At 43.5% G+C, this 14,342-nt stretch overlaps 1 protein-coding gene across 1 annotated transcript in view; it reads left to right on the plus strand.

Moving 5' to 3' along the window:
- Nucleotides 1–14,342, plus strand: part of me1 (malic enzyme 1, NADP(+)-dependent, cytosolic) — a 404,589-nt gene that overhangs the window by 317,665 nt on the left and 72,582 nt on the right. The window contains exon 9 of the mRNA XM_073055771.1: nucleotides 1,558–1,671. Coding sequence (XP_072911872.1) covers nucleotides 1,558–1,671 — 114 coding nt within the window. The remainder of the gene's footprint in view (nucleotides 1–1,557; nucleotides 1,672–14,342) is intronic.

A 14,342-nucleotide genomic window follows, 5' to 3' on the forward strand; every position in this document is an offset into this window, starting at 1 on the left:
CATGCTCTCTTCTTACCTCTGCCATTAGTAAGGAAGTACAGGAGCCTCAGGGCCCACACCACCAGGTTCGGGAACTGTTATGACCCCTCAACCATCAGGCTCTTGAACCAGCGGGAATAAAGTCACTCAACTTCACTCACCCCGTCACTGAACTGATTCCGCAACCTATGGACTCGCCTTCAATGACTCTTCATCTCACGTTCTCAATATTTATTGCTTATTTATTATTATTATGATTTATTTTTGTATTTTCACAGCTTGTTTTGCACATTGGTTGTTAGTCCGTCATGTTGTTTCCGCTTTTTTTCATTGATTTTATTGCATTTCTCTGTATTCACTACAAATGCCTGAAAGAAAATGAATCTCAGGGTTGTAAATGGTGACATATATGTGCTTTGATAATAAATTTACTTTGCACTTTGAGCAGTAAAGAGCAATCACAGGAAATTGAGAAAATCTTTTCTCCTACATACCATTCCATTTTTTTTTAATCAATGTTAAAGTCTGCAATACAAATATCGATAGAAGTATTAGCCTTGAAAATCCTGTTATCCCTATTTAATTAATATAAATCTATCAAATGTGGCTGGTGTCTGATTAAAATGCAAATATCCACTTTCCTGGATCTCCAATTTCAGCAGTTCCATAATCTTAGTGTGTAACATTTCTCCCTGGAAAGCTGACAAGAATCAGGGAATTGCCTTATTTTGCTCCTGGACATCAGGAGAGGGGAGTTATTCTTTTTATTTTATTTATTTTGGGATGCAGCGCAGTAACAGGCCCTTCCGGCCCAATGAGCCTGCTCCATCCATGTGATCAATTAACCTAGTAACCCGTACGTCTTTGGACTGTGGGAGGAAGCTGGAGCACCCGGAGGAAACCCGCGTGGTCATGGGGAGAACGTACAAACTCCTTACAGACAGCAGTGGGAATTGAACCCACATTGCCGGTGCTATAGTAGTGTTATGCTACCACGTTGCACCAATTATTGCAGTAATTTGGCACTTATTTCCTCAGTGAAGATAACAATTTCATTGTTCATTTCACTAAATGGATGGACCCAAAATAATCTAAACCTTTCAGAACCCCCCCCACCCCGAATCAGAATCAGCTTTAATATCACTGACAAATGTTGTGAAATTTGTTTTTTTTTTCTGTCAGCATTACAGTGCAGTACATAAAAAATACCGTTAAGTTACAACAAATAAATAGTGTAACTGGGTAGTGTTCGTGGGTTCAGAGACTATTCATAAATCTGATGTCAGAGGGGAAGAAGTTGTTCCTAAAACATTGAGTGTATATCTTCAGGCTCCTGTCCCTCTTCCCTGATGGCGGTAGTGAAAAGATGGCATGGCCTGGATGATGAAGGCCCTTAATGATGGATGCTGCCTCCTTGAAGATATCCTCGATGGTGTGTAGGATTATGCCCATGATGGGGCTGGCTGTGCTACATCTCTCTGTAATATTTATCATGGATGTGTGTATTACTGCCTTATATTTTGCCGAAAGAAGCTGGTTTCACTCTGGTGAGCTTTCTTTTTCTGTCCCCTACTTTAGGCTGCCCTGGGAATAGCAAACCTGCTTGTGATGGCCATGGAGAAGGAAGGGCTGACTCAACAGCAAGCTGTGTCGAAAATCTGGTTGGTTGACTCTAAAGGCCTCATTGTTCAGGTAAATGTGAAACATCGAAGCAGGTAATTTGGGTATGAGAAGCACAGGTATTGTGTCTGATGTTGGGGTGTCTATGCCTCAGACACAGTCATAAATTACGTAGAACATACACTCAGTGGCCACTTCTTCCGGTACACCTGCTCATTGATGCAAATGTCTCATCAGCCAGTCATGCAGCAGCACACCAATGCATATAGGCATGCAGACACGGTCAAGAGGTTCAGCTGTTGTTCAGAGTGAAATGCGATTGAAGTGACTTTGACTGTGGAATGATTGTTGGTGCCAGATGGGGTGGTTTGAGTACATGAGAAACTGCTGATCTCCTGAAATTTTCATACACATGCTAGATTAACAGAGAATAGGGCAAAACACAGAAAACATCCAGTGAGTGGCAGTTCTGTGGGCAAAAACACCTCGTCAATGAGAGAGGTCAGAGGAGAATGACCAGACTGGTACAAGCTGACAGGAAGGCGACAGTAACAGAGATGAGCACACGTTACAACAGTGGTGTCCAGAAGAGCATCTCTGAATGCACAACGCATCAAACCTTGAAATAGCTGGTCTATAGAAGCAGAGGACCTCACAGGATTCCACGCCTGCACATAATAAAGTGGCCACTGAGTGGTGGAAGATAGAACTGTACATGTGAGTGAGTGGGAGGGAGGAATGGGATTGGTCTTTTCTGTTGTCTTTGTGGCTTATTATGTCCTGTGTTGGTCTACTAAGCATTGTGAGCACGCTACTGTATGATGACACCGGACTCTAGTCGGTGACACAAACAGTGCATTTTACTGTATGTACAGCACTGTGCAAAATTCTTAGGTATATTATACAGCTAGGGTACTTCAGACTTTTGCACTGTACTGTAGTGATCTTACGTATTGTACTGTACTGCTGCCACACAAAAAAAAAACAAATTTCATGGCATATGTGAGTGATGATAGACCTGATTTTGATATGGGTCTCTGTTGTGGACTGAGAGTGGGAAAGGGGGACAGGGAGAGGGGAATCGTGGCTTAGAGAAGGGAGAGGGGAGGAAGTGAGAAGCAGCAGAGAGACATTCTGAAATGATGAATGAACCATATTTGGAATCAAATGACCTTGCCCGGTATCTCAAAGCCGGGTGTGCCTGCACCCGCACCACAGTCTCCCCCGACACTCCTGTCCCACACCCCACCGGCAGCGCTCCACTCTCGCCATTCCCAACATCCTTTGCTCCTGCCACATTTACAAACTTGCCCCCTGTTCCATGTTGACAAGTGTAGTACTGTGCATGTGACAAATAATTACTTGCTAACATTCTTCATGCTTTGGTGCTATTGCATGCAATGCATCCATTGGCAAAATTAAAGATATCTGAAGAGTATAGGAAACAGTTGTTGTGCGAAGGAGATCCAGCCTCTAGGACACGGTGTGTTATTAAATTCTGATTGAAGATTTCAGGGTGATAAAGCTGTGCCTGATATTTGAACAGTAAGACAGATGTGAGAAGTCTTTTCACCTTGGACACGAGAGAGTCTGCAAACGCTGGGAGTCCAGAGCAACACACACAAAATGCTGGAGGAAATCAGCATTTGTGCAGAGGAATAAACAGCTGATGGTGTGGACCGTGACCCTTCATCAGAACTGGAAGGAAAGGGGAAATGTGCCAGAATAAGATGGTGGGGGGGTGGGGGGGGGGAAAGAGGACCGGCTAAGAGGTGATCGGTGAAGTCAGGTCGGTGTATTTTGCATCTTGGAAATGCAATCCAGATGAATTATTCAAAAGTCCTTCAAAGTCGATCAGACTCAGAACCATGGGAAAGGGGTTAGCGTTATCAGTGGCTCTGGCTTTTCGGCCGCTGAATTTAGTCATGATGATTTACATCTAAGAATCAGAATCAGGTTTCACATCACTGGCATATGGCAGAAAATTCGTTGTTTTGCGGCAGCAGTACTTTGCAATTCACGATAATAATACTATAAATTACAATACGACCATAAGGTATAGGAGTAGAATTAGGCTATTTAGCCCATCGAGTCTGCTCTGCCATTTCATCATGGCTGATCTCTTAACCCCAATCTCCTGTCTTCTCCCGTATCCTTTCGTGCCCTGATTAATCAAGAATCTATCAACCTCTGCCTTAAATATACCCACTGACATGGCCTCCACCACCACTTGTGGCAATGCATTCCACCGATTTACCACTCTGTCTTAAGAAATTCATCCTCACCTCCATGCTAAAAGGATGCCTCTCTATTCTGAGGCTGTGCCCTCTGGTCTTAGCCTCCCTCGCCATGGAAAACATCCACTTTATCGAGGCCTTTCACCATTCGATAGGTTTCAATGAAGTCAGCCCTCATTCTTCTGAATTCCAGTGAATAGAGGCACACGGCAATCAAATGCTCTCATGTGACAAGCCGTTCAGTCCCAGCATCAGTTTTGTGAACCTCCTTTGAATGCTCTCCATTGTCAGCACGTCCATTGTCAGCACATATGGGGCCCAAAACTGCTTACAATACTCTGAATGAGGCTTTACCAGTGCTTTACAAAGCCTCAGTGTTACATCCTTGCTTTTTTATTCTAGTCCTCTTGAAATGAATGTAAACATCACTTTTGACTTCCTCACAAGAAGGCATACGGTGCATTGGCCTTCATCAAATGTGGGATTGATCCGAGAGGTAATGTTACAGCTATATAGGGCCCTGGTCAGACCCCACTTGGAGTAAGGTGCTCAGTTTTGGTCACCTCCCGACAGGAAGGTTGTGGAAACTATAGAAAGGGTGCAGAGGAGATTTACAAAGATGTTGCCTGGATTAGGGAGCATGCCTTATGAGAATAGGTTGAGTGAACTTGGCCTTTTCTCCTTGGAGCAATGGAGGATGAGAGGTGACCTGATAGAGGTGTATAAAAGGATAAGAGGCTTTGATCATGTGGATAGTCAGAGGCTTCTTCCTGAGGCTGAAATGGCTATCATGAGAGGGCACTTTAAGGTGCTTGGAAGTAGGTACAGAGGAGATGTCAGGGATAAGTTTTTTTTTATGCAGAGAGGGTGAGTGCGTGGAATGGGGTGTCGGCGATGGTGATGGAGGTAGATATGATAACGTCTTTTAAGAGACTCCTGGATAGGTACATGGAGCTCAGAAAAATAAGGGGCTATGGGTAATCCTGGTAATTTCTAAAGAAAGTACATGTTTGGCACAGCATGGTGGGCGGGAGGGCCTGTATTGTACTGCAGTTTTTCTGTTTCTATGTTTCTACAAGCGACTCAACCTGCAAATTAACCTTTAGGGAATCCTACACAAGGACTCCCAAGTCCCTTTGCACCTCAAATTTTTGAATTTTTTTCTCCCTTTAGAATATTTCAACCCTTTCATTTCTTCTACCGAAGTGCAGGGCCATCCATCTCCTGACACTGCATTTTACCTGCCACTTCTTTGCCCATTCACTTAATCTGTCTTGTAGCCTCCCTCCTTCCTCAGAGCTACCTGCCTCTCCGCCTATCTTCCTATCACGTGCAAACTTTGCAACAAAAGCCATCAGTACTGTCATTCAAGTCATTGACGTATAACATTAAAAGAAGAGTGAATCAGGTTGGTCAAGGAAGTCTTGAGGAGGACTTCATAGAATGCATCCGTGACTGCTTTCTTGAGCAGCATGTTAGTGAACCTACAAGGGAAAATGCTATCTTAGATCTAGTCCTGTGTAATGAGAGAGGTAAGATTAACGATCTTGTAGTCAGGGATCCTCTTGGAAAGAGTGATCATAGTATATTTGAATTTCGCATACAGATGGAAATGAAATGGTTAGATCTAAAACTAGTGTATTATGCTTGAATAAGGGAGACTACAACAGGATGAGGGAGGAGTTGGCTAATGTGGATTGGGAGCCAGGCTATTTGGTAGGACAGTTGAGGAACAGTGGAATACTTTTCAAAGAGATTTTTAACAGTGCTCAACAAAATTATATTCCAGTCAAAAGCAAGGATAGTAAGTGTGGGGAGAGCCAGCCTTCGATAACTAAGGAAATAAAAGATAGTATCAAATTAAAAGCTGATGTGTACAAAGTTGCAAAGAGTAGTGGGAGACTGGAGGATTGGGAAAACTTTAAAAAGCAACAAAGAACAAGTAAACAAGAAATAAGGAAAGGGAAGATAGAGTATGAAAGCAAATTAGCACAAAATATAAAAACAGATAACAAAAGTTTTTATAAATATATAAAGCGGAAGAGGGTGGCTAAAGTCAACGTAGGTCCCTTGGAAGACGATAAGGGGAAATTGTTATTGGGTGATAAGGAAATGGCTGAAGCATTGAACAACTATTTTGTGTTGGTCTTCATGGTGGAGGACACATCTAAAATGCCAAAGAAGGATGTTATGGATGAAATGGGAGGTGAGGACCTCAATAAAATCACTGTTACTAAAGAGATAGTGATGAGCAAACTAGAGGGCCTGAAGGTAGATAAGTCCCCTGGTCCTGATGGGATGCATCCCAGAGTGCTGAGGGAATTGGCGGAGGCTATAGTAGACGCATTGGTAATCATTTACCAAAAGTCTCCAGACTCTGGGCAGGTCCCAATGGATTGGAAGACAGCAAATATCACGCCACCTTTTAAAAGCTTGAAGCTGTCATTAAGGAAGAAATAGCGAAACATTTAGAAAGGAGTGGTTCCATTAGACAGACGCAGCATGGATTCGGAAAGGGCAGCTCCTGTTTGACAAACTTACTGGAGTTCTTTGAGGACATAATGAGTGCAGTGAATGGAGGGGAACAGGCGGATGTCGTATACTTGGATTTCCAGAAGGCATTCGATATGGTGCTGCACAAGAAACTTATAAATAAGATACGGATGCATGGAGTTGGAGGAAGTGTATTGGCATGGATAGTGGATTGGTTAACCAATAGAAGGAAGAGAGTTGGTATAAATGGGTGTTTCTCCAGTTGGCAGTCTGTGGTGAGTGGGGTGCCGCAGGGGTCGGTGCTGGGTCCGCAGCTGTTTACCATTTACATTGATGATTTGGAAGAGGGGACTGAGTATAGCGTAGCAAAATTTGCTGATGACACTAAACTGAGTGGAAAAGCAAATTGTACAGAGGATGTGGAGAGTCTGTAGAGGGATATAGATAGGTTAAGTGAGTGGGCCAAGGTCTGGCAGATGGAATACAATGTTGGTAAATGCGAGATCATCCACTTTAGAAGGAATAATAGAAAAGCAGATTATTATTTAAGTGGTGAATGATTGCAGCATTCTGTTATGCAGAGGGACTTGGGAGTGCTTGTTCATGAATCACAAGAAGTTGGCTTGCAGGTACAACAGGTTATTAAGGCAAACAGAATGTTGGCTTTCATTGCTAGAGGGATCGAATTCAAGAGCAGGGAGGTCAAGCTGCAACTATACAGGGTATTGGTGAGGCCACACCTGGAGTACTGTGTGCAGTTCTGGTCTCCATCCTTGAGGAAGGATATACTGGCTTTGGAGGCGGTACAGAGGAGGTTCACCAGGTTGATTCCAGAGATGGGTTTTTTGCATCTGTATTTACTAAGGAAACTGGCATGGAGTCAGTGGAAATAAGGCAAACAAGTAGTGACATCATGGAACCTATATAGATTGAAGAGGAGGAGGTGCTTGCTTTCTTGAGGCAAATCAGAGTAGATAAATCCCCAGGACCTGACAAGGTATTCCCTCGGACCTTGAAGGAGACTAGTGTTGAAATTGCAGGGGGCCTGGCAGAAATATTTAAAATGTCGGTTTCTACGGGTGAGGTGCCGGAGAATTGGAGGATAGCTCAGCCTGTTCCGTTGTTTAAAAAGGGCTCTAAAAGTAATCCAGGAAGTTATAGGCCGGTAAGTTTGATGTCGGTAGTAGGTAAATTATTGGAAGGAGTACTAAGAGATATTATCTACAAATATTTAGATAGACAGGGACTTATTAGGGAGAGTCAACATGGCTTTGTGTGTGGTGGGTCATGTTTAACAAATCTATTAGAGTTTTTCGAGGAGGTTACAAGGAAAGTGGATGAAGGGAAGGCAGTGGATGTTGTCTATATGGACTTCAGTAAGGCCTTTGACAAGGTCCCGCATGGGAGGTTAGTTAGGAAGATTCAGTCGCTAGGTATACATGGAGAGGTAGTAAATTGGATTAGACATTGGCTCAATGGGAGAAGTCAGAGAGTGGTAGTGGAGGATTGCTTCTCTGAGTGGAGGCCTGTGACTAGTGTTGTGCCACAGGGATCAGTGCTGGGTCCATTGTTATTTGTCATCTATATCAATGATCTGGATGATAATGTGGTAAATTGGATCAGTAAATTTGCTGATGATACAAAGATTGGAGGTGTAGTGGATAGTGAGGAAGGTTTTCAAAGCTTGCAGAGGGATTTGGACCAGCTGGAAAAATAGGTTGAAAAATGGCAGATGGAGTTTAATACTCTGGAAGGAAAAACCAAGGGAGAACTTACAAGGAAAATGGTAGGTGATGCACCATCAATAACTCTCGGATACATGAGTCAAGGTAGGCTTTTATTAGCTGGAAGAAAGCACTGTCAGCAGCAAGAGACCGTCACACAACATCCTGGAGACTGAGGGAGGAGCAGTGCTTCCAATCGCCTTTATACAGGGGTCTGTGGGAGAAGCCACAGGAGCAGTCAGCGGGGGGGGGGGGGGGGGGGGGGGGGCATGTCCAGACAGGTATAAGTGGTTCACCACAGTAGGGCACTGAGGAGTGCAGTAGAACAGAGGGATCTGGGAATACAGATACAAAATTCCCTAAAAGTGGCATCACAGGTGGATAGGGTCGTAAAGAGAGCTTTTGGTACATTGACCTTTATAAATCAAAGTATTGAGTATAAGAGTTGGAATGTTATGGTGAGGTTGTATAAGGCATTGGTGAGACCGAATTTGGAGTATTGTGTGCAGTTTTGGTCACCGAATTACAGGAAGGATATTAATAAGGTTGAAAGTGTTCAGAGAAGGTTTACAAGGATGTTGCTGGGACTTGAGAAACTGAGTTACAGAGAAAAGTTGAATAGGTTAGGACTTTATTCCCTGGAGCGTACTTTTAACATTTAAGAAGAACTTGGACAGGTACATGGATGAGAGGTGTATGGAGGGATATGGTCCGGGTGCAGGTCAGTGGGACTAGGCAGAAAAATGGTTCGGCCCAGCCAAGGAAGGCCAAAAGGCCTGTTTCTGTGCTGTTATGTTCTATGGTTCTATGAAGGGGTTAATGTGTGAGGAGAGATTGAGTTACCTGGGACTATACTCTCTGGAATTCAGAAGAATGAGAGAGGAACTTATAGAAACATACAAAATTTTGAAAGGGATAGATAAGATAGAAGTAGGAAAGTTGTTTCCATTGGTAGGTGAGACTAGAACTAGGGGACATTGTCTCAAGATTCAGGGGAGAAGATTTAGGACAGAGATGAGGTGAAATTGTTCTTCCCAGAGAGTGGCGAATCTGTGGAATTCTCTGCCCAGGGAAGCAGTTGAGCTTCTTCACTAAATATATTTAAGAGACAGTTAGATAGGTTTTTACACAGTAAGGGAATTAAGGGTTCTGGGGAAAAGACAGGTAGATGGAGCTGAGTTTACGGACAGATCAGCCATGATCTTATTGAATGGCGGGTCAGGCTCGATGGGCCGGATGGCCTACTCCTGCTCCTATTTCTTATGTTCTTATGTTCCAACACAGATCCCTGTGGAACACTACTAGTCACTGGCAGCCAAACAGAAAAGGTGCCCTTTATTCCTACTCTTTGTCTCCTGCCAATTAACCAATGCTTCATCTACAGTATGCTAGTATCTCTGCGGTAATACCATGTGCTCTTAACTTGTAAAACAGCCTCATGTGTGACACCCTGTCAAAAGCCTTCTGAAAACTCAAGTACCTAGCACCCATCAATTCTCCTTTGTCTACACAAAGTACACTGCAGATGCTGTGGTCAAAGCAACACGTACAAACAAGCCGGAGGAACTCAGCAGGTTGGGCAGCATCCATGGAAACGAGCAGTCAATGTTTCGGGCTGAGACCCAGGACCGAAATGTTGACTGCTCGTATCCACGGATGCTCCCGGACCTGCTGAGTTCCTCCAGCTTGTTTGTACGTGCTCCTTTGTCTATCCTGCTTGTTATTTCTTCAAAGAATTCCAACAAATTTGTCAGGCAAGATTTTCCCTTGAAGAAACCATGCTGCTGACTACGGTCTATTTTATCAAGTGCCTCCAAGTACCTCAAAACCACACCCTTAACAAATGACTCACAACATCTTCCCAACCACTGAGGTCAGACTAACTGGCCTACAATTTCCTTTCTTCTGCCTCCCTCCCTTCTTGAAGAGTGGAGTGACATTTCCCTTCCTCTGGAAACATGCCTGAATCAATTGATTTTTGAAAGATCATTACTAATGCCTCCACAATCTCCTTAGCCACTTGTTTCCGAATGTAGACCATCTGGTCCCAGTTATTTATCTACCTTCAGCCGTTTCAGTTTTCAAAGCGCCTTCTCCCTAGTAGAGGTAAATTCTCCCACTTCTGCCTCCTGACACTCTCGAACTTCTGGCATACTTCTAGTGTCTTCCACAGTGAAGACTGATGCAAAATACTTATTCAGTTCATCTACCATTTCCTTGTCCCCCATTACTACCCCTCCAGCAACATCTTCCAGCCACTCTCACCTCTCTTTTACATTTCATTTATCTGAAGAATCTTTTGGTATCCTCTTTAATATTGGCTAGCTTACATTTGTCTTTCATCTTTTCCTCCTTAATTACCTTTCTAGTTGCCTTCTGTTGGTTTTTTAAAAAACTATATTGTTACGAACCCCGTAACTGGGTCACTTACCAGCAAAGATAGAGAGGTCCGTTGAAGTCTGATGGTACTATTTTTAACAGTATTTATTAGTAAAAATACACAAAAATAATATCAATGCAAACATACGGATAATATACGTCGTCAATACTAAATCTAAAAGTGCGGGTATAATAATAATCAATAAGAAATAAGCTCTATCGTTGTCTAGGGGATAATGTATTGTCCGATGGAAATATAAAAGTCACTCAGTTCATTCAGGCTGCAGCCTTTGGTTGGAGCCAAGAGAGAGATTTTTAGAAACTTGCCGGCTTTTCCTTTTATGATTTCGATCCTTCGAGAGTTCCGTTGGTGTGGCCGGTCACTTGTGGCCTCTCCTATAGCTAAAGCCGTTCTTCCGTGGCGAGCCCGCCAATTCCCAGGCAAGGGAAAAGGACGCACACGAGCCCCCCACCGGCTGTCACTATTAAACGCTGTCACGGGATTTCTAGCGTTTTCTCCTGGTGCGTCTGAAGGGGTTGTTCCCCAGACCCTCTTTTATCCTTACTCACGGGGTCTCAGATGTCAATCAGGTTGGGATGATGCAATCCCTCAACCAGCCCACTCTGGTTATTCCCTGAGGGGCTTCAATGAATAGTACAGTACTCAATACACAATTCCGTCTCCAAGAGACAATGGCCGTTATCCATGGCTTTGTCTTGCTGAGGCCAGGACACATTCCAAAACCTTGAGGATTCTCTCTCATTTCCTGGGTCCCAGACCCAAATTAATAGCGATCTTGCGATTCTCAAAAAGGAGGGGGCGACTTTGTACCCTTCGGCCCCTCAGAGTTGTGGCACATTCGTAACAATATATATAAAAAATTAACTTAAATAAGTAATACAAGAAGAGAGGGAAAAATTGTGAGGGTAGTGTTCATGGGTTCATTATCCATTCAGAAATATGATGGCAGAGGGGAAGAAGCTGTTCCTGAAACGTTGACTGTGTGTCTTCAGGCTCCTGTACCACCTCCTTGATGGTACCAATGAGAAAAGTGCATGTCCTGAGTGATGGGAAGAGGGTCCTTAATGATGGAAGCTGGCTTTTTGAGGTGTCCTGGATACTGGGAAGGCTAGTGCCCATGATGGCTGCGTTTACAACTTTCCGCAGCTTTTTTTGATCCTATACAGTGGCCCCTCTGTACCTGATGGTGCAGCAACGAGTTAGAATGCTGTCCTTAATACATCTCCAGAAATTCGTGAGCGCCTTTGTTGACATACCAATTCTACACAAACTCCTAATGAAGTATAGCCAGTGTCATGCCTTCTTTGTAACTAGATCAGTATGTTGGGCCTAGGGTAGATTCTCAGAGATGTTGATGTCCAGGAACTTGAAACTGCTCAATCTTTCCACTTCTGACACCTCGATGAGGACTGGTGTGTGTTCTCTCAACTTTCTAAAGTCCACAATCAATTCCTTGGTCTCGCTGACGTTGAGTGCAAAGTTGTTGCTGTGACACCTCTCATCTGGATGATCTTCCTTGCTCTCGTGCACCTCCTCAGCGCCATCTGAAATTCCGCCAACAATAGTTGTGTTGGCAAATTTATGCATCAGTATTGCACTTATACCTTAATTTCATCAAGATGACTCTGATTCTGATCTTGGGTTGAAGGAGGGTGCTAATTATTTGCATTGAATTTAATCTGCTAGAGTTTGCCCCCATCTTTGATCTGCTAGAGATCTTTTGGAATTTCTTGGCTAGGAGCCCATTGCAGTATTCTATCTCATACAGAGCAGGAGGAGGTCATCAGGAGCTCTGGGAAGCTGCCAGTTATTTTCACTCCATAACTTTTCCTTCAGAGACTTGCTAATGTTCTCTTTATTTGCCCATTCCCCTTTTGAAATTTCCCACTGAATTGCTTCCAACAAGAGACATAATAGACTGCAGATGCTGGAATTCCGAGCAAAAGTAACTGCTGGTGGAACTCTGTGACTCAGGCAGCATTAGAATCAGCTTTACTATTACTGTCATTTGTCGCTTTGTGGCAGCAGTACATTGCGATACAAAATAGCAAATAAAAATATAAATTACAATAAGAAATATATATGAAACCCCGCTGGTTTCCTTGGCTGTGTAAGTCTGGGGAAGGCACACGGGTCCCGCCAAACCCGTGAGATGGAGACGGCTCTCCCACCCCAGACCCTGGTTTGTGTGAATGCTGCCCTGTTACAACTCAGTGCCACGAAATAACAGCACGCTGCATACGAGTAAAGGAATTATATTTATGAATCTTAACTAAAGGATTAGTAAAGAAAACTAACTAACAAAAGGGGCCCTGTTAAAATTAAACAGTCAAATGCACACAAGTTGGAGCTCAACTCTTCCCAAAATCCATATACAGCGATCCACAGTCGATCTCTGCACCTGGCTCCGTCGAATCACAGTCCCCCACTGGGTCGAATCCTACAACCGGCTCTCTCCAGCATCTTCCCTCTTCCTCTCCTGCTGAACAAAGGACCCAGCTCACATTCCAAAGCACCGATGTCTCTGACCATGACCCAAACACTGCTTCTACAGAAAGACCATTACGTTAGCAGTGAAACCTTTCCCAGTGTTACATACGTATAGAGTGCTGTGCTACATATATGCACAGTGCCTATAAAACAGTATTCACCCTACCCCCAGAAGCTTTTGTGTTTTATTGTTTTACAATATTGAATCACAGTGATTTTAATTTGGCTTTTTTGACTCTGATCAACAAAAGAGACTCTTTAATGTCAATGTGAAAACAAATTTCTACGAATTGGTCTAAATGTTTTAAACTTACTAAACTCAAAATAATTGATACTCACCCCCTTCAAGTCTGTATTTAGTAGATGCACCTTTGCCAGCGATTACAGCCCTGAGTCTGTGTGGATGGGTCTCTATCAGCTTTGCACATCTGGACATTGCAACTTTTCCTCATTTTTCTTTACAAAACTGCTCAAACTCTGACAGGTTGCACTTTTCAAGTCCAGTCACTATTCTCAATTGGAATACAGTCTGGATGCTGAATTGCTCACTTCAGGACATTCAATTTGTTGTTTTTAAGCCATTCCTGTGTGGCTTCAGCTTTATTCTTGGGGTCATTGTCTTGCTGGAAAACAAATCTTCTCCCATGTTGCAGTTCTCAGGTTTTCCTTCAGGATTTCCCTGAATTTTGCGGCAATCATTTTACCCTCTACCTTCGCAAGCCTTCCAGGGCCTGCTGCAGTGAAGCATCCCCACAGCGTGATGCAGCCACCACCAGGATTCACAGTAGGGATGGTGTGTTTTTGATGATGTGCAGTGTTTGGCTTATGCCAAACAAAGCGTTTAGTCTGATGGCCAAAAAGCTTGATTTTGGTTACATCAGACCATAGAACCTTATCCCAGCTGACTTCAAAGTCTCCCACATGCTTTCTGGTAAACTCTAGCCAAGATTTTATGTGTTTTTTTTAACAGTGGCTTTCTCTTTGCCACTCTCCCATAAAGCCGTGACTGGTGACTCATCCAGGCAACAGTTGTTGTATGCACAGTCTCTCCCATCTCAGACACTGAAGCTTGTAACTCCTCCAGAGTTGTCATAGGTCTCTTGGTGGCCTCCCTCGCTAGCCACTTCTTGCACGGTTACTCAGTTTTTGAGGATGGTCTGCCTTTGACAGATTTACAGCTGTGCCATATTCTTTCCATTTCTTGATGATTGACTTAACTGTTCTCCAAGGGATATTCAGTGACTTGGAAATTCTCTTGTTTCCATCTCCTGACTTGTGCTTTTCAATAACTTTTTTTCATGGTGGAGTTTCTGCCAGGATACTGACTCACCAGCAGTCGGACCTTCCAGATACAGGTGTATTTTTACTACAGTCAATTGAAACACCCTGACTGCACAC

Source organism: Hemitrygon akajei, chromosome 9, assembly GCF_048418815.1.
Source record: "Hemitrygon akajei chromosome 9, sHemAka1.3, whole genome shotgun sequence".
Taxonomy (NCBI): domain Eukaryota; kingdom Metazoa; phylum Chordata; class Chondrichthyes; order Myliobatiformes; family Dasyatidae; genus Hemitrygon; species Hemitrygon akajei.